The sequence below is a fragment of the Lissotriton vulgaris genome, chromosome 12, assembly GCF_964263255.1.
Source record: "Lissotriton vulgaris chromosome 12, aLisVul1.2, whole genome shotgun sequence".
Classification (NCBI taxonomy): Eukaryota; Metazoa; Chordata; class Amphibia; order Caudata; family Salamandridae; genus Lissotriton; species Lissotriton vulgaris.
Window position 1 is genome coordinate 590,217,506 of NC_141700.1, and position 25,928 is coordinate 590,243,433.

Sequence of the window (25,928 nt, forward strand, 5' to 3'; positions counted from 1 at the left end):
GACTCATCAACACTTTAACCTCCCCCATTGTGACATCCCAGCCCCTGGCCCCGTTAGAAGTGAAGCTGCTACATTTGTTCCCCACTAAATGGATCCAAATAACAAGCAGGGATGGGTTCTTGTTCCCTTGCGAAGTTGATCCAAATATCCGAGTCAAGCACAAAGCGAGAAATATGTGCTTATAGTGGACAATTCTCTAATGTACGACATTAAAACTGGCCCTGTCTTCATGCTCCTAAATTAACACTGATGCAAAAAACATGGGTTGATTTGCAAACAATTAATTTTAAAAACTTTAACGCAATGCATTTCAGTGATTTAGTTCCTCTCTTATTTCACATGCTTTACTTTACTTAATCTTGCATTCTCCAACAGTAAGCTTTTTTTATGTTGTTGATCTGTATTATTTTCTGTGTATACTTTGAGCTATGCCAGATGTTTATGAGGGGCTTCGATTGAGTGTGCCTGCACTATGGCTGAAGCCAAACAAAGTACCTGTCAGTGGGTTGGCCTCTCCACAGAGCACACATGACAATGTTTATGTATTCCATTTGCAACTAAAACTTTTCTGTGGATATGTGTATGAAGGGGGTACACAGATGTCAATATATTTTCAAGGCAAAAGTAAAAGAAAATAAAGTGCTTACATTTGAGGGAATGCAGTGTATGTTTGGGGCACTGAAGTGCGGGAGATGTGAGGAAATGCATTTGGGAAAGAATGAAAAGAGGATGCTGAAGAGGAAAGAGAGGTGGTTGAAGATGTACAAATGGACAAGATATGCAGAGAAAAAGTGGATACATATCTAACATAACGCACACAAAACTGAAGGCCAAAACTCCTTCTACAGGCCTCAATGCTATTTAATTCACAGACTCACAAATTCAGAATTCAAACCTTTTCATTGTTAATTATTTATAACAAATCATTGTTGTTATCATTCCCTTAAACAGTTAACATCCATTGACAAAGCCAGTCATACTATCAGGTTTTAGGTGTATGTCAGTTGTTGTGTAATTTATATGGATGCAATTATATCTAAAAGAGAAACCAAAATACTGGTCGGTGGCATTCTATGGGAATTACAGAAAAGTATTTGACATGTTCCTTTATAGAGAGCTCCACTTTTTTCATCCCACTTAAAGACCTGCCTACACGAATTTCTATATGACTGGGTGCAGCCATCAGCAGTGGGTACTTCTCAAAGCCTGGTTAGAGCATTTGATTCCAAAGTTAATGCTGCATGCAGTGCAAGACACTGGGCAAGCATTCATTTTAAAGGGCTAAAGTTATCACGCTGTACAATTTGCACATTACAGTAACTGTTGAACATATTAATGCAGAAAGATATGGGGAAGCTTTTAATGTTTTAATATTTCAAGACTATATGTTCTCACTACTTTATACACCTTACTTTATAGCTACATTCATTGGCTTTAAAATGCACCCTTTGCTAATCTTTTTTACATTTCTTTCTCTGGAGAGGGACACATACTGGATCCCAGGTTTGTCCATTAAACTTGTTTGCGTCACTTTCTATATAAAAGTCATGCCCACAGCTTAAGCCCCACCACTTTCAAATTTCACCAGCCACCAATGTGCTGAGGGCTGGCCCTGACTTACCCTTGCTGGGTTAGTCCCACAGACCTTGCTGGTCTGTAACAAAGTATCTTCTCCCAAAACCCGTTATTTGTGTTTGCCAATGCTTGCTTGTGCTCCTGCAGGCCACTGACCTTCCTGCTCTCGTTGACTGGCGAGGGACAGCTTGTGAATGACTCCTGGGCTTTTACAACATTGCATGGTCTCCACAGCTACTGCTTCATCCTCACCATACTACAGTAATAACTCTGACGTGGGCTGGTATTGTGCTCATGTGCCTCCTGGTCCTCTTTGGGTGGTTTGGACTCTGTCCCCTCTGCTTTTAGGTTCTTCTCCTCTGAATTTCTCATCCCAGTTTCACTGGCCTGGTCCACAAGACTCTGTAGCTGCTGACCTTCTACGATCCTCCATTGGTGTCAACAAGTGCTTCTGACACCCTTTCACCTCTATGCACCCGAGCTCCCTGGTGTAAGTATCCAGATCCTCTGGGTATCCACGGATGGAGTGACTCTCCAACCTTTCTTTATCCAACTGGTTCCTTCAGGGTCCTTTGGGAAGCATCCTAGAACCATAAAAATCCAACCTCGACTTACCTTGTGCTATCCTATGAACGTCTGACCCGTGTAACCAATCTGCACCTGGGCGCATTGGGGTCCTTGGCTACCCACCTCGGGTGGTTCATGTATCCCCCGGGGTAATCCATCCTTGAGTATTAGTCCCATCTTGGTAACTATTTCACATTCTACTATTTAGGTATGTGGTTTGCCCCACCCCCCAGGTGCCTGTGTATTTTCCTGGGCTCCTTACCTGTTTCTAAAGTAATCCTTGTACATATTTGATCTCTCTCCGGGCAGGAGATTTACCAAGTTAGTGTCTAGTGTGTGCTCATAAATTTGAAGTATTTTTATGCTCAACTTGTGTGTCTCTTCCTTATTTGTAAGCGAGCTGAATGACACTGTGATAATTGTACCCTCTTTACACCCTACTGAATACGCCTTTGCTGCTCTCCACAGCTACTCCTTGAAAGCTTTGGTTATCAGGGATCTAAACACTGCCACTAAGGATTTCATGGACTCAGTGCACAGTGCCTTACCATGGGTGGACACTATCCTGAGACAGCTTACTACACTCTGTGCACATATGCTGTCCCAGGTCCACCAGACCACCAAGTGTATGGTCCAGTTTCTTTCTGCGATTATCAGACATGCCCTGTCTTAACTCGTTATCTGCCAAAATGCCAGATCAATCAGAATGGCTGAAGCTGTCAGCCAACTACTTACATCAATCTAATTCTGTTACTGCAAGATTACTAGTCAAAGCAAATCTGTTTTTTAACATAAATAGGACAACCATTAAAATAATATATCCCTTTAGTAAACTGTTTGATTGTTTTGGTTGAGTTTTATTACCAGGCACGATTACAGAGAATAGATATCACGGCTTTCTGTTTTTGGTAATAATAGATAATCTTCCAAAAATAATTCATGCACACCATTCTAGTTGAATCAAATAGCGTTGTTGTGTTTTTCCCCTCCTGCTTGTTTTTCCAAGATTCTCCACAAGTCATTTCATAAACTGGTACCATCAATTATTGATGGAAACACGTATGGAATTGGTTATTAGACAAACAGCATAATTTGCACTAGCAACGGCCAATTGTTACTGGTCTACAAGTATGTTACTTGAAGTGGTATATTGATAATTAAACTATTTATTAAACTGGTACCATCAATTATTGATGGAAACACGTATGGAATTGGTTATTAGACAAACAGCATAATTTGCACTAGCAACGGCCAATTGTTACTGGTCTACAAGTATGTTACTTGAAGTGGTATATTGATAATTAAACTATTTATTATAATTAGACCATCCTGTTTTAGGTTTAAATTGATAGTCACTGATTAAACACCATAGAAAAGTAAACAGCTCTCATCCATGTAAACATATAAACACAGATAAACACCTGCAGAATAACAAACTAAAATGCCATTAAAAGAAAGGACATTGGGGGGATGAGTAATTCTGAAGTCTTGCTGAAGGGGCCAATGCATATTAACTTTGTTATACAAAGTAGCAGCAAGAAAGATTATTCTGATTGAGTTACGTTGTGTGGAGATGTCACTAAAATACTATTTTTTCTTCCTTTGGTTTCCTCCAGTTATGTGTGCTTGAATTAAAGGTGCAGGGTGAAGACAAATGTTTTTGGTCTGATCTCATTATTTTATACACTGTAAAGAATCTGGGAATATTAAATATCATGTTTGATATGTTCTCATTGTTTAAATCTTTCACTGATTGGTCAAATGGTTGGTTCATATGAATCTTGGTCAATGTGTACTTTTACATTTACCCATAGACACAGAATGGATACAAACCTCTGCTCTTTCAGTCCCCTTTTCTAGGAAGTCAGCATTGATGGCAAATCAACTGCCAAAGACCCCAGGCATTAAACAGTAATTGCAATGTGTACTGACAGGTACCTGTGAATAGAGTGCTGTCACCATGTACATGGGATAGTGGTGAAATATGATTCAAAACTTTCTACAAACCAACAAAATTCATAGCTGTAAGATATCTCATTGGTATGTGCTGTACTTTCAGCTAATCCTGGCTTTTTACCCAACTGCATCTTACTGCTGGGGCTTTTGGGTTTATAGTTACAATGTTAAAAGCAACATTCCAAGTCAAAGAATTCAATGTGATGCCTTTTATAGGTCAGGACTGACTTAATGTGAGACATTTGACATAGAGATAATTGGCAGCTTTGAATGCTCACACAACAGCAGCCCGTTTAATGTATTCAGGCAAACAGTACAGAAAAGCAGTGGTGGCCAAGCTTAAAACATCACGTTTCAGGTGCCATAGAATGTAGGGCTACACATTATTCGGGGGTAATTAAAAAATGTAAAGGTTTCACAAAGCAGTATGCTGTTGCCACTGTTGACCACTGTGCCCACATCTGTGTCTTGTAACTTGTTTATTAAATCATTTCAATATAGGGCTCTCATTTTTAAATCATTAATAGCAATGTAAACCAGACACCCCTGACAGTGTGAGAGATAATGAGATATGAGAGAGGGTCATGAAATGTGAGTGAGAGTGCAATACATAGCCTTTCTATGTTTAAAACAGTCTAACATAAGTCCATTGGACATACTGCCAAATGGAAAGACACTACACACCCTGCATTATTTCTTTTACAAATAAATATGTGCTTTATAATAATCACTGCAAAAAACAACCTGTTTTGAAAACACTGGAAAAAACGTGTTTGGGGGTTGGACAGCTGAATTAACACAGATAAGCACTCATTTAAAAAGTTTTAGAAAACCCTGAGAAAACACCACTGAACTGTACAAATATAAACACTGAAAACAGGACAGCCTAATTATACTATTCCGGTTTGCATTTGCAGGCATCTGTTTGTTACTTGCTACTCGACACCTGTGGACATATCTCACAGTCATTACTGACTGATTGGCAAACAGTTCTTACAAATTATCTACCAAGATAATTACCTCAATCAATTGATCATCACTACTTGTAAGTGAAAAGTGTATAGTTCTCTTTAAACAAAGAAATATATGACCAACTTCTTCCCTAATACTAACTCATTGACATTGGCATCACTGTCTATTAACATTCACCATAGTTCTGAGTGGCATCTTACTGAGTTAATAAGAATTAGAAGCTTCAGAATGAATGTTGCTTAAAGAATCTGCTGGAAGAATGAAATTAGTAAAGACTTTGAGTTTGGAGTGAATGTAAACATTTGAGGCAGTTTAATTTCTGATGCCACAAAACTGTGGCATATATTGTGAGTGCAGAGAAGATATTTGAACACCTTTAATATATTGGCACCAGGTTGTTAAATTCTACCACACCTATCATCTGCAGAAGCTTAAAGCGAGGATTTTGGTTGAATTGCCCAGTTACATATTGATCAGAAAGTTTTTCAGGGTGTCTTTGAGGCATGTTAGAAGCCAACATTCTTATTGTTGTATCCTGTGTAGGTCAGTCCTGCATGAATTCTTAACCTGTGTGCCCCAGTTATCCATCCACTTGATTACAGTGTTGCTCATAATATTGTTCATGAGCATGTGAGTCTGGAACTAGAAAAGTTATGACAAAAACATTCATTTCATTGGGCTGCACATGTACATTCAGGAGCATTGAAAGAATGGGCGATTTAGAGCTTGATAATGGAAACTCTATGAGTAGATAACATCTGACTCCTAATAAATGTCACCTGATGAATGTCTGCAAGGAGCAAACTGGCATCATTGACACGGGTAAAGCATGATAAATGGGAGCTCTGACAAGGTCAGGAACTGCACACTGATAGCTCCACCTTCCTCTTTCTTTTGCTATGTTGGTCCCATTAAGTATTTGAACCAACTACATGATTAATTTGGACTCTCTGTTGCTAATTTGAAAGCAGTACTACATCAAACTGTAGTTTCCTAATTCCTTATAGAATATAAATTACTGCAGGGAAAATCAGTAAGTTGTGGATGAGTAGCAATGTGGTATACAAATGATCTTGAAATGTTTTGACTAGTCATTGTTGCACCATTTTTCAGTTGCAGATGCGCTATCAAACATGATTTCTATGCAATAGTAAAAAGAAGTTAGGCTTAGATTTAATGGAAATTGTTTTGTTTATGTTTATCAGAGTGCCGTTTTCCTTCTGGTTGTATGAGAGGGCCCATTTTATTTGCTTATTCTGCTTGTCATAGTTAGGCAACTATTTGTGACTAGTCTTCTCATCTGCCTTAAAATGTATGTCATTGTTTATATGTGGAGTGATGTATTGTGTTTGTTGCAGTTATAAAGATGTTGGGTGCCGTGAGTCTACCTAGCTGGGTACCATGAATGTACCTCGAGCAGTGTTTGTCATTGTTGCTTCCTTGAGCAGTTTGTGCTTGTAGGAAAGTAGAATCTGCTTTCAGGGTCACTTCCACCTTTTTCTGGTGTTACTCTGTTTTTGTGACTAGGATTCTGCTCAGGACCCTAGTCACAATGCACAATGGTACCTTCCTAATTGGCTACTGGTGTACACCTCTAAGTTCCTAGTATATGGTACTAAGGTACCCAGGTCACAGGCACACCAGAGGTCTCCCATTGCCTGCAGCATGTATTATGCCACCCATAGGAGACCACTCAAACTGTGACTACAGACCTGCTATTGCGGCCTGTATGAGCGGGTGCCAGCACCACTCACCACAAATATAAGTGTCCTCATAACTGAGGTCAGTGCACTTAAAATTTATAAGTCACCCCTAAGGTAGACCTTTTAATCCTGAAGGCAGGGTGCTTAGTTATAGGTGTGAGGGTGCCCTGCGTGAGCAGGACATCCCATACACACCAAGGAGTCGATTCTCCCAGGTTTGTAAGTGTAGTCATCTATTTTATACATATAGTGGCCATCAAGTTAATTACAAGATGTCTAACTATATATTGGCTGCACGGAAGCTGGTCTTTTTTGGTAGTAAACATGTTGGATTTCTACCCCAGCAACGATTCCAGTGCTGGATGTAGGATCCTATTTACTGGGGGGCTCCCCTCCTGTATTCCCGGTACCCGCCTTTCAGGGTCTAACAGAAAGATTTTGCTGCTGCTGACCACAGACACAATTCTGCCCTCCTGCTGCTGAGCCAGGCTCAAGCAGGGGAAGGTAGGACATTAGGTTTCCTGTCGCAGGGAGGTCTGACCACCTCCCAGACAGGACTTAGTGTAGTGTATTGGACTGGGGTGGGGGCGCTTGCCAGCTCCACCAGCCTTCTTTGCCTTCTCCAGTTGGAACCAGTTCAGGCAGCCGTTGGCTTTCGCTCTTGCATGAAACTGGACAAAGGACATGAAAGCTTCCTCCCCTCTGTCCAGCCCCTCCTCTGGTAGGTCCCAACCCTTTCCTTTGGGTTCTTAAGGGCTTACCTGTGGGTGGCTCTTCAGATTCATTGTGGGACAAACTTCAGATCTGAGACCACTTCATCTTCAACCATCATGGCACTTTGGAGTTTGTTGGACTACACTTTAGGAACCAAGCCTGCAACTGGAAGACTCTTCCTGCTCTTGGTCTCGTCGTCCTGCCAGCCTTCTGCATCGTCCATGCCTGGGCTTCATCCAGGTTCTTCTTCAGACCAGTTGGCATCTAGGACAACCAAAGGAATCTCCCTTGGAGTGAAGGAGTCACTCCCCTGCATCTGTCGGCACCGCAACAAAGCTGATCCACTTGCTGCACCTGAGCTCCCCTGGACTCCGAGAGATTCAGCAACATAGGTGGTGGTTCTGCAACTCCCTCCTGCCCTGTCTTCACAGCAAGTTTGAAATCAGTATCCGTCATCAGAACCGTAGGGGCAGCCCTGTACACATAACATCATGAGTGGCTTTTTGTAGATAACTAGAACTAACATAAACTTGTCCTTCAAGCTGGTTTACAGCTGTCTCACAGAATATATGATGTTACAATGCATGCAATTACAAGGCATGCTTTTACAACGCAGTCTTTACATCGCAACTACCTTGACATTGCATGATTTTACAACGCATGCCATTACAACGTATTTTAAAAAACTACCATTACAACTCATTCCATTACAATGCATACCATTGCAATAAATACCATTGTAATGCATATCATTGCAACGCATAATACTTTTAGGGAAAAAGTAAGGTAAGGGTGGGATAGCATAGGGGTAAAAATTACTATTCCCACTCCAGTGAGTGCAAAAGTAGGGAAAGTGTTCCCATGTACCCCAAAACCCATTCCCACCCTAATACTAAAAACCTTATAATGCGTTGTAATGGCATGCATTGTAATGGTATGCATTGTAATGGCATGCCTTGTAGTGTCATGCATTGTAATGGCATACATTGTAATAGCATGCAATGTAAAGGCAGTTGCGTTGTAACAGTTGCATTGTAAAAGGTAGGTCGTTGTAATGACTGCATTGTAATGGATGTTTCCCGTCTCACACCACGCTCCCCAGCAGCACCCAGAAATCTCCACAGGACATAAAGAGACACTACCAGCAGCAATACCCATCCATAGATGGTGTCAGTGTGTCTGGAAATATGTTTTATGGGATAAGAACCGACCTCATGATGCAGCCTGGACCCAGTTACTTATTCCCATCACACTCCATACACAATACAGAAAAGCTCTTGAGCAAACTGAGAGACAGCAGTTATAGGAAACTTGTCCCAGTTCTTGGCCTTGCTGTTGGCCTCATTGGTATGAGAGTCCCAAAGACAGACACAATGCTGCAGCCTATATTCAAACATTCTCAGTAAACAACATGCCTCAGACTATACAGAAAGGCTCCTCGGGGCACTGAAAGACAGTAGAAGAAACACTACACACCTCAACATGTTACAATGTACTGGTGGGACTTGGATCTGACCCACTGTTTTTTTACTTAATATTTAGATATATTAGCATATATTGTTGGTGCAATACAAATGTATTCTATTTACTGTGTTACTCACATATATGTAGAGATTGCATGCTTGAGTTAATGTTATACTCAGACTCTGAATGACTTAGGCTGTGGCAGCCACATATATTCCTCATTTAAAAGTGAGGGAGGCTTGCTTGACCACTTTACCCTGGATGACATGCCATTAATGAGGAAGAGTGTAGCATCCACACTTGACAACACATGATGGAGGTAAGTGTGAACTCATGTGCAGTTTATTTAATTAGAAGCTGTCACTGCACCAGCATTGTTGCACTATCACAGCACTGCTCGACTGGCACAAATCAAATATCAACATTCTAACCATGACCTCATAACTTTCCATGGAATGTTAATACCAACCTTCTTACATTGGAATTCTACATTACATTTCCTCTTAAAAACACAACGCAAAACAATACAAAACAAAAGAGAATAGGAAATATAAATGGGATCACAAAAATACGGTTAACAATTCTTATAAACATTTTGGCATTAAACTATCAACTTGAAAATGATCACAAAGTTGTTTTAAAACGTTTTACCGTGTAACAAGAAATTACCCACCTAGATGATGGTCCTACTAAAAAGAACAGTAAAACTATTTTGACAAAACCAAAAATCATCACCTATCTAAGCTTGAGTGGTAAACGTCTGATACATTTGCTTCTGCATACTCGTCCATTTAGATCATCCTCAACATCTGGCACACTAGAACTGTTCCTATCCACCTAACCTCTGTCCCAGGACATGTGACCACTCCCGTCTGCACCACTTTTACATTACACCACTTTCCCACATTCCATCAATTGCATTCATTTAACCTGACAGCATTGCTGCAAACTTTGTAAATCACAACTGGGTCACTATATTTCTGACCACCTTTCTTAACATACAACCCCTTCCTGATGCAAACTACATGTCCTTCTTCAAACTTAACCTCACACACACAGTTATGACTGACAACATTTTTCCTCTACCTGCTCTTAGCCTTAGGTACCTTCTCCTTAACCCTGACATCCCACTCTCCCAGTGACACATCACATTTTAACCATTTACCCATCCAACTTGGCCACATTTTTGTTGCAGGCTTCCCACCCCTCAATAATCCAAACAGAGATATCTGAGTAGAACTCTGATGACTAGTGCAATAAAAACATAGCATGGATCATTCTGTTAGTAATTGCCCAATTAACACACTGAAACAGAACCTGATTCATGTGCTAAAATTGAGCATTGCATTGGGGATGGTATAATGACATTCTCAAATGTTTGACATCCTTAGATCCTAGAAATTCTTGTAACTTCTTCCTTGACAAATTGCACCATTGTCAGACACCAACAACTCTGGAAATCATTCATGCATGAAAATGTCTTTCATAATTTCGATCAATACCTTAGCCTTAGGCTCTGAAACAATTTTTTACCTCAGGCCATTTAGAATAAAAATTAACCATGACCAATGCAAAAAGCGATTTACTTAGTAAAGCATTAAAGGTCTAACTATGTCAACCCCAAGGTTCTTCTAGGCCTTGGATAGACATTCAATAGGCTGTAATGGGGGTTCTCACCACCAAACTTTTCTTGGAAGTGGCACAGATGGCACACTGACCAACAAAAAGGTCAAATTCTTTGTCCATTGAGGGCCACTAGAATATTTGTCTACGGCGACATTCCATTTGGTAAAGGTGCATCCTAATTTCCCCCTCATGCACTACATTAATATTCTTGTTCTTCAGCCCCACTGGAGATACTAACTTCTTTGCCCTAACTAAGAGACCATCTACCACTGACAAATCATTACAAACCTTCCAAAATGGTTGACATGAATTCTCAACACATTTTTTTGAAGGCCGCCCTTTAGTTACATGCTCAATAGTTAGTTTAATATTGTAATCAACAAGGATTTCTGCCCCATACCGATTCCGAGATCGCACATGTCTTCCAAATCAAGTGCTGCAATTAGACAACTGTCATCACATGCATCCTCTGCATCTTCCACACAATCCCCTTCTGACGGAGACCTGGACAGGAAATCTGCTCTCACATTCTTTACTCCTTGGATGTAGACTATCTCAAACTGATATTGTAGCAACTTTGTTGACAGTCTAGCAATGCGGGGAGTATGATCTTTGATTTTGTCACCACCCAAAATTGTAACCAAAGGTTTGTGGTCAGTTTTTACAGTGAATCTTGTTCCCTTCACATATGGTTATGTTTTTAAATGGCCTGCCAACAGACCAGCAATTCTTTCTAAATATTGAAGAAATGAAACTCTGAATTGCTCTCTGTCCTGAAGTCATAACCAATCGTGTTTTCCACTGTAACATTCATATGTGTGAGCACTGCACCCAAAGCATGATTTCTCGCATCTACAGTAATACTGCATGGCAAACTGGGATAAAAGTTTTAAGAACTTTAGTACTGGACAACTTTTTTTAACTCAAACAAAAGACTCCTGATATTCATCAAGGCGCACTTTTTTCAACAATGCTGTGAATGGTTTTATGTATGATGCATAATCAGGGATAAAATGCACGAAGATTTCACACAAACCCATGAAAAACTTGAGACTTATTTTATCGATGGGTGTCACTGCATCAATAATGGAACTAACCAGTCCGGGTCTTGGTTCCTTTTCATCACCTAATACTTCATGGGCCATATATTTCACCATGTTTTTCAACAATTTCACATGTTTCTTATATCAGCACTACCGCTTACCCTTGCAACATTTAAAATATATGGTGAAATATGGTGTCATGCTCTTCTCTGGATGCTGCAAAGATCAACATATCATCTTGGAATGCAGCCTTTCATGCCTCTGAACAACTGATGCATAATTCTCTGGAACACTGATGCCGCAGAGACTAACCCAAACAGCATCCTACAATATTGGAATGTTTCAATTAGAGATACAAAAGCAGTATAGAATCTAGATTCTGGTCATAAAACCACTTGGTGGTACACAGAGGCCAAGCCTAATTTACTCAATCATCTTGATGCTGACATTAACGTCAACAAATAGGCAATTAGAGGTAGAGGGTGGAAATCAATCCAAATGGTTTTATTCAGACTCCGTAGACCCACACAGAATTTCAGCTCACCATTGCGCTTGCGTGCCACAAACAGGAGTGATAACCAAAAAGAAGATTCAATGAGCTCAATGTTGCCCTTGTTACGCAGAACTATAAACAATTTTTCGAAATCCTCCCTAATGTTGAATGGAACACTCTGTAGATTATCTTTCGCTGGAATAGCTCCTTGTTTGACACCTATTCTGTTTTGGAACCCTTTAATGGTACCCAAATTTTAACAGAACACAGAAGGAAATTTGGCTTTACTCTCCTCCATACAACTCTCACTAAACCACTGATACCTGGTCTTTGGTGGCGGGTCTAAAAACCACGTGGAACAGTCCCTGATAGAACGAGCCTAAAATGCGCAACCCTTTTACCGCCACGTAGATTTTACCATAAATCTTCCTTTCCTGAACACCAAAACATCATTATTCGTTAAAGAGTTCCTCAGTGATTATAGTTATTCTGGCTTCCGAATCCACCAAAAGTCTTAACATTTTGTCACCAAGCAAAACCTCAATGTACAGATCCACACACTTGGCTAGGTCACCTGTTGAAACCTCTCCCTTGTTGATGATCAAAACCAAGGGGTCCATTACCATGTCGGGCGGATTGCACAACACTCAAATCCAATTGAATACAACAGTAAAATATTTTTCTTTCACGTCTGAAGCTAGATACATCAATTACGCCCAGATTAGTTTACTGCTTTAAACCAATTTCTCCAACTTAGTGGAGGTTCCCCAGGTGATACCAAAAATGGCGGTGGTGGATTGACCGACAGAAATGCCCTCCCGGCACCCTTTTCCCCCTGCCACATTACAATGGCGGGGGGGACCGCAGCGGAGGCAAACACCGCCTGCCACTTAAGGCGACCGGGCGGAAAAGGGTTCATATGGTGGCGGTGTCTATCAGACACCGCCAGCCATATTGGGATGCATGAAAATAGGTGCCTTTCCGCGGCAGCAATGCTGCCACGGAAAGGCAGGCGGTCTTTGCTTTGGGGGCCATTGCGGGCCCCCCTGGTGAAGGCCGAGGTCGGGGTGCACAGGGGGGGGGGTAATAGGTACCCCCCTTCATTTGCATGTACAAAGCGGCAGGCACCGCGCGATGCCTGCCGCTTTGTACATGCAAATGTGAAAATGCATAAAAATGAAGAATGTGCCCGCCACTGTGGCGGGCACATCCTAATTCCCCCAACGGGACCCCTGTCCTTATGGCGGGCGGTCCAGAATACCGATAGGGTGGCGGGCGGACAAAGTCCGCCCGTCATCCTAATGAGGCCCCAAGTCTTTTAGCTTGCCCTGAAATTTACAAAACTATTGTAATTACTCTTCTCTGACACATCAGTAACCACAATAATACCCCTTACTCTTTGCTTCTTCTGACCTTGACATACTTTGGGAAAATGTCCTATTTTATTACAATTTCTGCATGCATCATTCTTTGATGGACATTGTTTTCCACCTTTAAAATGAGCAACGTTTCCACACCTGAAAAAAATGTTGTTTGATTGAATGATTTCCTAGCCAATGTAACAGCAATTAGCAATAGCAATTCAACTATCCTTAACAATACAGTTTATTTCACAATTACAACATCCATGTTTTTTCTTTCAGCTCTCTTGCCAAAATCTGAGATTTGTCAAAGCTTGTAGCAATACGCTATGTTTCTTCCAACTTCGGTTTCCCTAAAAACAAGAGTTCTAGTTGAATTGTATTGTTATTACAATGACCAAGAACCAACTGGTCTGCAAACTTTTAGAAATGACACTCAGCTACCAATCTCCTGAGCGCTGACACATAAGCATCAACATTCTCACCAACAAGTTGTCACCTTATAAAAAAATTGTGGCATAACACAGCAATACTCGGTTGCACACCAAATCTCATTCTCAGCTTCTTTGCAGCTTTCATGTATTCATCCATAACTTCTTCCCCCACTATTTCTGCCTCAGGTAAGTGTTTAAAGATTGCACAACACTCAAATCCAATTGAATACAACAGTAACATATTTTTCTTTCACGTCTGAAGCTAGATACATCAATTACGCCCAGATTAGTTTACTGCTTTAAACCAATTTCTCCAACTTAGTGGAGGTTCCCCAGGTGATACCAAAAATGGCGGTGGTGGACTGACCGATTGCATAATGGTAGTTTTAGCAAACTGGATTAAGACAAGAAATCTAAGCAACAGAGAAACCATAAAAATACAAAGAATGGATTTAGGATAAAGAGTGTGCATATCTGTGGATCAGCCAATGTTGTACTTTGGACGAAGTGTGCGCATCACTAACTTCTGTGATCTTGACTGTGCCATATGACAACAAGTCGTGAGCATAACACTGAGTGCAGTAGATAACTATAATAGTGTCTTAAATTTCCTAAGATTAAAAACATGAGAAAATAAAAGCAAAAGGATGGCCAATGAGTAATGATCATTATGCCAAATGAAAGTGGCCACAGGTCTAGAACCCACAACATTTGCCTCTTGATTAGTTTGTGACTTAAGCAAAGCTATCTAATCTCCTTACTCTTCCTAAAACATTTAAAGCATATAATGTACTCCTCTGTTTTGAACTTCAGAAAGAGGAGACTTTACCCCATACTTTCCGGACCTTAATGGCCAGGGTGAAACACTGGTATGACTTTTTCATTTCACTTTTTCTCTGCTTGCTAATTAATATATTTTCCCATTTGAACTAGACGAAATTATGTTCCCCTGAACATGTATTTTACTGGTCTCTCAATGCCATTATAACAATGTGTATAACTGCTACTGCTCCCTCAAACCATAGAGACAGAAGTAGGAGAGCCCAGTAAATGGGGCTCCCTAAGTTATGGCAGTGCAGTTAAGAGATAAGGTTATATAGAAACTGTGATAATCTATGGCTCTTAGAGGGAAAACATCTATGTATTGTAGCAAAATCTCCACCCGTAGAGAGATGTATCCTTTTCTTAAGTTCATTTGCAACGTTTGACCTACATGAGAGCACACAACAAAAATCCATATGTGATGGATCGTGGGAACCTAGCCAGCAGTGAACGTTTTAAGGTTCTCCCAAATTTTGGGTTCGCCTTGCCAGAAAAGAAAAATTCTTTTCTTAAGTCCGCTCACTCACCCAGGGTTGCCCCTAGGTGACATGCTTCATCGTTGGGGCCATCCCAAGCATCTACTGCTTGGGGCATGTTGCAACTTGAGATGGATACATAGGAGCACTGATTATGTGAAACTATGTGTGGTGCAGTGTATGGTGGAGTGGTGATTGGTGCTAATTAAAAATACCTAGCTAGTAAGCTCAATTTATTATTCCTGCTCCTAGTTGGTATGGTAAAAAGGGGGTAGATAAAGGAAAAATAACTGTTATGTGGTTACAGTCCCTAATATGTTTCAAGGTGTCCCCTACACCTCTTCTTCAGGACAACATGAGTGCCAGCCCTATGTATGCCACTGCTGTGAATGAACCAAAGTTAAGGTAGAAAAATGTGAAAACACACCTAGTGTGTGTGTCTATTAATTATACATACGGTTAACGCCGTATCCGTAGTATTTCTTAGTTAGCAATGTTATGCCCCATGGTCCGCCTGGGTGGAGGGGCCTGCAGACTTTGTCTCGGCAGCCCTCCATTTATTGAACCTGCTGAGTCCCCGGCTCAACCGCATCTACATGAGAGCACCTCATCCTCTAAGAAAAAAGATGAGGCACTCCACTCTTACATAATGGCTTGGCACAGGATTCAACAGACTAACGGAGGTAGTTGCAGAAGTTCTTTGGAACTGTAAAGTAATGCACAACAGTAATATGTAACAATCCTTAGGAACAGTAAGGAGTATCTTTATATTTAGGTCTCAGTGCTTGAGTGTAAAAAGATGCAAGTGTCGTGCTGGTCTAGAACTCCATTCCTCCTGCTCCACATGCCCTCATTCATCATCATCATAATCTTTATTTCGGTTCTAAAACCATAAAAGATACAAACATATTCTTCCTTAACAGTGGCCTCATTCATGCCTTCTACCCTTTGTTTTGCTATAGCTAAACTGTATATTTTAAATTGTTTGTGCTTCAGAGAATGGTTTCTGCTGTGATCCTAGGGTTAGTGACCCCTCCTCACCCTCTGTCTCAGTCTCTTTGTTACAGTTCAGTTTGGTCAGTTTGAGTTTTGAGATATCACCCCTCTCTTCCATAGCGAACTGCTTGATCCATACAAAAGTTAATGCATAATTTGTGTCTTTTGTGGATTAAGCTGTATGCTTCTTAAGCCATTTGTGTCAATTCAATTCTTTATAAGACATACAGCATTTCACAACATGGCCCCCTTTAATCTTTTTTGGGCTCTATTAGGAGTTCCCATATACCGGGGCTGGAATTTACAATGCTAGGCGTCTCTCCCCTTTAGATAACAAGGATTATAGGTTGATTTTCCTGGAATGAGGAATTACACCAGAATCTGGAATGCCCAGGCCCAATTCCACATTTTCCCCCTTCCAGAGGAAACAACAGGCCCAAACCTGTGAACATTTAACACACTGTTTGGAGGAGGTCGTAAATGCTCCGGTGGTTATTTCTCCTGCATGTTGGAGGGAAGGAGGGGGCCGGTGCACAGCAGTAAGGAAGATATTGTTTTTCAGGTGTGGGGAGCTTCTTCAGATCCACCCAGCTGAAATATTTGGGTGGCTAGGGGCCGGCAGAACAGCTGCCTGCAGTCCTGCACCTCTGATTATGATTTCGGATCCGTTGTCTCTGGGCCTGGAATGTGAGGACCTGATCATTATGAGCTCAGAGACACTACAAAACCTGTAATTGCCCGGTGCAGTATCCATCATAGGATGCAGCTCCTGCAAAGTTGTAGTAGGGCCCAGACTGCTTTATTCTGTATATGATATTACCTACAAGTACAATGTTTTCCCATTACATAAGATTGTGACTAATTCTTTTATAGTGTGTGCTAGAGAGAGTGAGGAACGTGCCTGGTACATCTCGTGTAACGTTGGTGCATCCCCAAATAATAGTTTATTTTCTTTTGATTGCAGGCATTTACTATGATTTCCCTGTTAAACGTCATGAGGTTTACGACTGCCATTTTGCCATTTTCGATTAAAGCTGTAGCAGAGGCAAACGTTTCTCTTCAGAGATTAAAGGTACGTCACCTCAAACCTGTGGGTTTAAGATATTGCCTTGCCATGGTCATGGGCGGATGGGGAAACCAAAAGTGGCACAAGCAAAAATGCTCAAACCAACCTCACTCCCTTTGTCAGGAGACATTGTTTACCACGCATCCATTTCAACGTGTTACTATTACATTGTGGTTTTAACTACGCAAGTCATTCCATCGACTTGCACTGGAGGGCGCTGTAGACTAAGGAATAGTGTAAATTACTGTTTCCAACACCTTCAATACTGTATGTAGACTGGAGCTGGAATAGTAATTACACTATTCCTAAGTCCAGTGCCCCTCTAGCACAAGTCAATGTAACGGCTGGCGTTGTGAAAACCACGATCAAACAGACCACGTTGAAATGGCCCTTGTTGTATTCTCATACATCCCCTTTGTCTCCTCAAACAATTGCACTCTTTCCACCATCCATTCTTTCTCTCTCTCCTCTCCTCTCACTCTTCTCCCTCGCTGATGGCTTTCTCTCTACCTTCCCCCTCCCTCCCTCTCTTTCTCTATTGAAGCCTTCAAATGGCTGCTGCAAATTAACCTCAGGGACAGTGGCAGCTCCTCCGCTAAGGCAGAGGACTGTCGACCCACTGAACAAAAGGAAAAATAAAACGATAATAAGTATTGTTATTATCATTTTATTTTTCCTATGTACTTCAGTGGCTCTCAGGCAGGAAGGGACTGGCGAAGTAGGGAGAGGATTAGTTTTCACTCCTGAAGTGAGCAGGACTGCTTGGCGTGCCGTTTCAGGACGCCCCAAGCAGTACTGCGCACTTTGCCGGTCCCCCACCAGGTTGCATTACACAGCCTGGATAGGAACATGCAAACCCTCCCAGTCCCCGTATGAGCGCCGATCCATGGCACTCAGACCAATCACAATGCTGCATGGCAGCATTGAGATTAGCTATGGGGAGGCTGGGAGGGCGGGTGCTTTCTTCTGCTGGCCAGGTATGCAGGAAGATGTCGGATGGACAGAGGATGGAGGAGAGGCAGCGGGCATTTCAGTCAATTGTGCATGCTTAGTTTCACCAGAATGCAGAGAAATAGAGAGACAGGCATTTTCAATAAAAAGGTGTTATTTTATTGAGCAGGCTTTCTTCTCATTCAAGAGAAATGAATTGCCACAATTGCAATACTCATTAAAAGTAAAGTGCGTACAGTAAAAGTAGTATTATGAAATAATACTGTAAAAGCATTGATATGGTTTCTTAGCCATATGATACTTTAAAATGGATAAAATATATACATACATAAAAACATTGACTAACAGACTCAACTCTAAGATACACCTACCCCAGTGTACCTGACCTAAGCCTAATACGTGGGAAGGAGTAAGTAAGTAGCAGTATCAAGTTAAAGTTAGGTTTTTGCCAAGGATCGGAATCAAGAATTCTCTCTAAGGTTTTAATCAGCTCCGTACCTTGGTTATAGAATGAAGGAGGTCTTGTATCTCGCTTCTCAGGACTCAATCTCCCAGCAACCCGCGAGGGTAACTTGGGAACACTGGAGCTGGATTTCTCGGCGTGAGAAAAGGCAGCTTCTCCAGTGCGTCAAAAAGGGAGGGCCGGCTTCCTTCGGCTCTGGCAACAGCTGGGCTCTCGGACAAGTAGAACGTCGCTCTGCTCCCCACCACCGTGTGTTTGCTTAAGGCAACGTTGGTATATTTATACCTGAAAGGTGCCGGGTTTGACGTAATGTTGGACATAAGACGTCACTAACAGTTCTTTCTGGACTCCAGGAGTTCTTGTGCAAATCAAAACAAAAGGAGGGGGAATTCCCGGGCTGCTGGAGGCTTGGTTTGTTTAAAGAACTTGTTGTGCTTTCTAGGAGTCTATGGGAGTAGCCTTGCCGTGCTTTGGACTGCATGGGCTATTACTAAATACGGATATGATTCTTATGCCTTTATAAGGATATTAATTATTATAACCGCATAAGGGCATGAATGGGAATATCGAATTAGGGTCCTAGATAGAAATACAACAAGGGTGGGAAGTAATTTAAATATACTAAATTAATTATAAATTTTTGGGAATGATAAATTAATTTTGATAAATTGTTGTTTTTATTTCTGTAGCGGGTTGTGAGTTTATAGGTTTATTGAGTGGGAAGTAATTTAATTGTAATTAATTAATGATTTATGATTTTTTTGTTATGGATAATTAATTTATTTTTAATTACTTGTTAATTGACAATTAAATATTTAATTGATAATTTATTTATTTAATTGGTAATTCATGTTTTTAATTGTTAACTCATTTTTTAATTGGTAATTCATGTTTGTAATTGGGAAATAATTTTGTTAATTGGTAATTCCTTTTTTATAGATAAATAATTGTGTTAATTGGCAATTAATATTTTTAATTGGTAATTATTTCTTATTCATTGGAAAATATTTGTAATTAATTGGTAATCAATGTTTTATAAAACAATATTATTTGGTATATTGTTTAATAATTTTTAATTGTGAGTTAATTTTAAATACAAAAAATTTGTAATGAAAAATATTTTATTCTTTAATATTTATTATTTGGTGAGTAACATTTAATAATTAATATTTACTGGTATTTGTTGTTAATTTATTGTTAATTGATTATTCAAATGTAATTGATTTGAATAATTATTAATTGTAAATTATGTAGGTTTATTTAAAAATGTAAATATACATTATTTTAAATATAAAAATTATTATAAGTATGATAAATTTAAATTCCACGCTATCAAACGCTTTCCCTACTGTTGCACCCTCTGGAGTTGAAATAATAATTTTTACCCCTGCGCTATCCAACGCTTTCCCTACTGTTGTACCCTCTGGAGTTGGAATAGTAATTTTTACCCTTACGCTATCCAACGCTTTCCCTACTGTTGCACTCACTGGAGTGGGAATAGTAATTTTTACCCACCCACTATTCAACGTTTTCCCTACTGTTGCACTCTCTGGAGTGGGAATAGTAATTTTTAGCCCTACGCTATCCAACGCTTTCCCTACTGTTGCACCCTCTGGAGTTGGAATAGTAATTTTTACCCCTACGCTATCCAACGCTTTCCCTACTGTTGCACCCTCTGGAGTTGGAATAGTACATTTTACCATTACGCTATTCAATGTTTTTTTACTCTTGCACCCTCTGGAATTGGAATAGTTATATTTACCCACCCGCTATCCAACGCTTTCCCTACTGTTGCACTCACTGGAACGGGAATAGTAATTTTTACCCACCCGCTATTCAACGCTTTCCCTACTGTTGCACCCTCTGGAGTTGGAATAGTAATTTTTACCCTTACGCTATTCAACGCTTTCCCTACTGTTGCACTTACTGGAGTGGGAATAGTAATTTTTACCCACCCGATATCCAATGTTTTCCCTACTGTTGCATTCTCAGGAGTGGGAATAGTAATTTTTACCCCTATACTATTTAATGCTTTCCCTACTGTTTAATTTTCTGGAGTGGGAATAGTAATTTTACATTCTACGCTATCCAATGTTTTCATTAATGTAGTTTTTTGGGGACTTTAAATAGTATTTTTATTTATTTATGTATTTATTATTTTTTGTATTATTTAAGATAATGTTGTATTTAATTAACATTTAAAATATTGAAAGTATATTTAATTTTTTAATTTATTAAATATAATTAATTATTTTTATTTATGTTATTATTTTGTGTGTAGATGTGTTTGTAATTTCTAGTATTCGGTAATAATTTATAATTAATAAAAAATAATCAATAAATATTATTAAGTAAGTATATATTATATATTGTATGTTTAATTTTAATTAAAGTTTTATTATTAAATATGTATTATTTATTCATTTTAAACATTAAATATGTTTGAATATATTTAATTTATATATATAAGTATTATTTCCTTTATTTTACTTTTTTTTAACAGAAATAAAGACAAAATGTTTTATTGCGATTTTTTTAACATCGATATTTTAGTTTCGATATTTTTGTATTTACCATGTTGTAGATAGGGTGTCGATATACTTGCTTTCGATATTCCAGCGTTGATGTTGCTGTAGGTCGATATTCTGTCCATCGATATTCTGTCAGAGATTCATTCAGCACACATACACCCGTCCACACGCACACTTGTAAATACACTGTCATTTTCACTTGTAAATCACATGCATCTCTTTTTGTCTTAGAACACCCTCAAAGTGGATTTTTTCAAAGTTACTATGACTGGAAGATTTAAAGGGTATTGTGTTTTTACATGAATGGTTTTGCATTTTAACAGTGCTTGAAAAAATATAAAAGCGTTACCTATAAAACAAATACTTAGGTATGTCTTAGTAACAGCCTTTGACATGTTTATTGCTTTATTGATTACTTCATGTATTCTCCAAGAAACACACTGTCAACAAATTAATTAAGTTATGATGGCATGATTTCTTAGGAGACAGGATTTTGCTGCCACTTACCTCCTGCATCTCAGGCAAATGTCTGGGCATGTCAGGGTAAAGGGCTGGCCCTGTTCAAACCACTTTACAATACTCTTCTCAAAACTAGGCAGATTCGTAAACAGTTCATTTCGAAACAATCAAGATTGTGTTTTTGAAAACAGAAAAGGCCACAGGAGTTGTCTTATGGCGTGCTAGTCATTTTGGAGTTTTCACTCCACTTACCTCCAGGCAGGTTTTACCAGGTGGTGACGGACAGTGAAAATGTGCCATTTGTTAGCGCATTCTAAAGAGGGTTATGTGACAAATGGAAAAACCTCAGACGGCGATTACAACATTGGGCCGTGTGAGGTGTATATTGGAAGCGGTTAGGGCGGGGGGCATACCTTCAGTTTAGCAGAGAGGGAACTCCGTCTCTACCAAACTCAAAATTGCGCCCTTACTCTCCCTGCAGGGGGGTAACCAAGTTGTATTAAAATGTTACTACAAAATGAGCATTTGACAACACAGCATGTAGCATCAAGGTGCTTTGAACCTTATTTTTTTCTCACCTAAGTGTCTGAGTGTTGCTGAAACCTTCACACATTGGAACACCATATTACAAAATCTAATGACTATCTGCATTATATAACACAAGGTAGACAAAGTAAGATATGCTCCAGAAAGACCAGACAAAAGTTTGAAATTTAAAGAAAACTATTTAAAGAAGGAGCTTATGCTTTACCCTAGATTTTAGTGACTCAATATATTTTATCTAACACACATCTTTACCACATGAGCATGTCCATATTTGCACTAGATTTTGGGTGACGTTAAAAATAGGAGTAGCTTTTTCTTGATTATGCCTCTGTTCTAATGTGTTCTTGTGATAGAATATTGTCATTCCTTCCAACAAAATTCACAATGTAAGTCATTGGCCGCACTTGTTCCTGTCCCGCACATTGCCTATGTATTGTTCTAATATTTGATTTTTTCAGCAGTGTTTAACCTTACATAGTATTCATTTAAGATTTAGTGAATGTAATGTAATCCTGTTTTATTTTTCCTAGAACATTCTATTGAAGAAAAATTCCCCACCTTACATTAAGAAAGAAAAAGGTTCAAAATATGCTCTTCAACTGAAAAACGCCACGCTATCGTGGGGAGGCATGGATGAGGAGGAAAACACTGGAATCGCTAATGGTCAAGTTGCATATGAAAATGGCATCTATGAGAAACCTCTCTTCAAAAATCCAGACCCTTTCTCACAGGGTGAGGTTGCAGAATCTGGAAAGACGTCCTCTTCTACCATACTGCACAACATCACTTTAGAATTACAAAAGGTGGGCTTTCATTACAACACATCTCACAGAATCAGTTATCAATACATGAATGCATAAAACATTGCAAAAGTAACTCTGTAGTTATGTTTAAGGTCTCTGGAAAAACCAGAGTGTTTGGCCACAGTGTTTGTTTCCACATAAATATGAATCTTCCACTCATCAATTACTGCATGATTTGCATATTGTAATTATAAAAATTCTAGCTCAACCAAATCAAAAGTTATTAAAACTGCTGTATATGGATTGCACTGCTACTGCAACAGACATGTAATGGTAATACGCTATTTATACGGCTGACAATGTTGTCCAGATATTGTCAACTCTACAACTCTAACGTTCTTGGAAACTGTTTTTATTTGCACCAGGAAATCAAAACATTGGCTGCTTGATTGCAATTCAGACAGGGCAGATAGACTGATTCTTCTTCGATCAATGTATTTATTTATGAGTAATCAATTAAGAACCTATACACAGTCGAACAACCAATATCATCATGATATGCTGTTAAAATTATGAAAGTAGTAGTCAAGCTATTACCAGAAAATGTGAGCTGATTCTAACTGTATATGAGGTTATAAAGTATTCACATGATGTATCTTATATGTCTATGTATATATCAATTTTTGTCAGGAATATTAGGGCGGCTTGCGGTCTAGGGCCCGCCCCACGTCATGAACCATGCTTGAGGTATTTCTGTGGAAAGGTTCATAGTTTTCCCTCCAGGGGGCACTTGCACAGCCCAAAGAAGTATATGTTGATGTAAGGTGAAACGTACTTTGAATGTCTTGAAATGTGCTCTTTATACCCCCTTGTCCACCTAATGCGTGAGATTTGGCAGTCTCATGCGAAATGCGTGAGGATTGGCAACCTCACGCGAGATGCGTGAGGTTTGGCAAGCGGCGTTGGAAACCTCACGCGAAATGCGTGAGAAACGGCAAGCGGTCGCTTTAAACATCGGGCGTAGCCACGTAAACGTGCGCGACCACGCCCAGACCTCTTTGCTCACTATTCTTAGGATCTTGAAGGTGTAGCTGCGTCCTCCAGTTGCTCTGAGTGGTGATCAGAGTTTAGGAAGCATTTTCTTGGCCTTTAATTCAGTAAGTGGTTGGCATTCCAGCTGAAGGTCCTTGGGGAAGGCGCAACCTGCTGTGGAAGTAATTGGGAATCCTTGGCTGTACCAGTAAGTTGTTTCTCCGAAGCCTTGGTTTCTTCGGCCACGCCCTGTGTTTCAGTAGAGTAGGTCGTACTCTACAGGTAGGACCTTTTAAGCTATTTACTAGGCCAACATTTGACGCACATCATAGTGAACATGTTTAAAATGTGTTTTTGAGTCTATTTCTCTGCGCAAATTACACATTCTTTGTTTCTTGTGAAATAATTCACTGAGAGCTTAGGCTCTATCTTGTTGGGTCTACTTCTTATGTTTTTTGGTCGCAATTCTTAACAGTCGCAATACGAATTGAAATTACAAAAGAAAGAATTGTTTTGTTAAAGAAAGGATATTCAAGTGAAGGTTTAGAACTTGAGATTATTTATGTAAAACTGCATATTTACTTTATCAGAGGTTATCCATGTAAAAGTTTATATTTTACAAGGCAAAGAGACATTTTTGACTGTCATTGTAAAGCGGTTATTTACAAGAAAGGTGTCATTACGTTTGTGTTGAATCTGAGATCCAAATGTGTTTTCTTTTAATGCTCAATTTAAAGGAACAATCATATATATGTTGATTTGGAGTTAAGCCCAGGTTAAAGACAAAAGTCTTTTATTGTGAGGTGAAATTTTAGTTCTTTAAGTTGTTGCAGAGTTCTGAGTATATTGGTAAAGACTTGCAGCACTAACTTTTCCTTTTCAGATCTCCTTCCCTGCTGTTCCCTTCCCAACACCCTTTCCTCCTAGTTTGACTAACTTTTCCTTTTCAGATCTCCTTCCCTGCTGTTCCTTTCCCAACACCCTTTTCCCCCCGCTTGATCACTTCAATATTCTGTGTATTTACTACAATCAGAATTGGAGGTATCGAGAGGTGGGCCCTTATATCAACTCGACAGATCCTGAGGAAGACCTCGTCTGACAGAATAGTGAGCCCACAAATTTTTTTTCCTCCTGATCTGTCGGAGTTGCTGTAATGGCCACCTTAGATGATTTGATGGCGGTAATTGTTAAAATGCAAGCTGATCTAAATGAAACCATGAATGCAACTGCGTTATTGGCTGAAAAGGTGGAGAACATTCAACTTCAGAATACACCACTTCCTGACGAAGTTCAGGATACAGGTTCTAGGGCTCCCACTAATATCTCTGTTACTGTACCCCCGAAAATTCCTTTAGCATCCCCAGAACGTTTCACTGGAGATCCTTCTAAGGTGCAAACCTTCTTGACACAAATTGAGTTACATTTTTCTTGCAGACCTGCAGCCTTTCCTACTCCTCAATCCAGGATTGCGTTCCTTATATCCTATCCTTCCGGAGATGCCGCTACCTGGGCGGTTCCGTTAGTCAGACAAGATAGTGCTTTATTATATAACTGGAGACGTTTTGTAGGGGAATTTGAAAAGGTGTTTGATAGGCGAACTGTGACTTTATCTGCAGATAGAGAATTATTGCAGTTAAGACAAGGGAACAGAGACCTTATTTCTTATTTGTCCCATTTTAATAGACTGGTGGCCGAAACCTCTTGGCCCGAAGAAAAGAGAGCTGCTCTTTTTTATCAGGGTTTGCGGGATGAGCTAAAAGATGTTCTTGCACAAATTGATCCCCAACCAACAGCATGTTCGGATTTGATTAATCTGACCTTACGACTAGATCATCGGCTCTCTGAAAGAAGGTCAGATAAAAGAAAGAGCGAGAAGCCAAATTGGAAGAATGAACCTAGATCTCGGACTCAACTATCTCACTCTGAATCCAGTTC

General features: G+C 39.8%; 1 protein-coding gene across 1 annotated transcript in view; it reads left to right on the plus strand.

The window, feature by feature from the left end:
• Positions 1-25,928, plus strand: part of LOC147677796 (ATP-binding cassette sub-family C member 12-like) — a 1,047,046-nt gene that overhangs the window by 427,552 nt on the left and 593,566 nt on the right. Inside the window, exons 10-11 of the mRNA XM_086945450.1 lie at positions 17,167-17,274; positions 22,749-23,021. Coding sequence (XP_086801576.1) covers positions 17,167-17,274; positions 22,749-23,021 — 381 coding nt within the window. The remainder of the gene's footprint in view (positions 1-17,166; positions 17,275-22,748; positions 23,022-25,928) is intronic.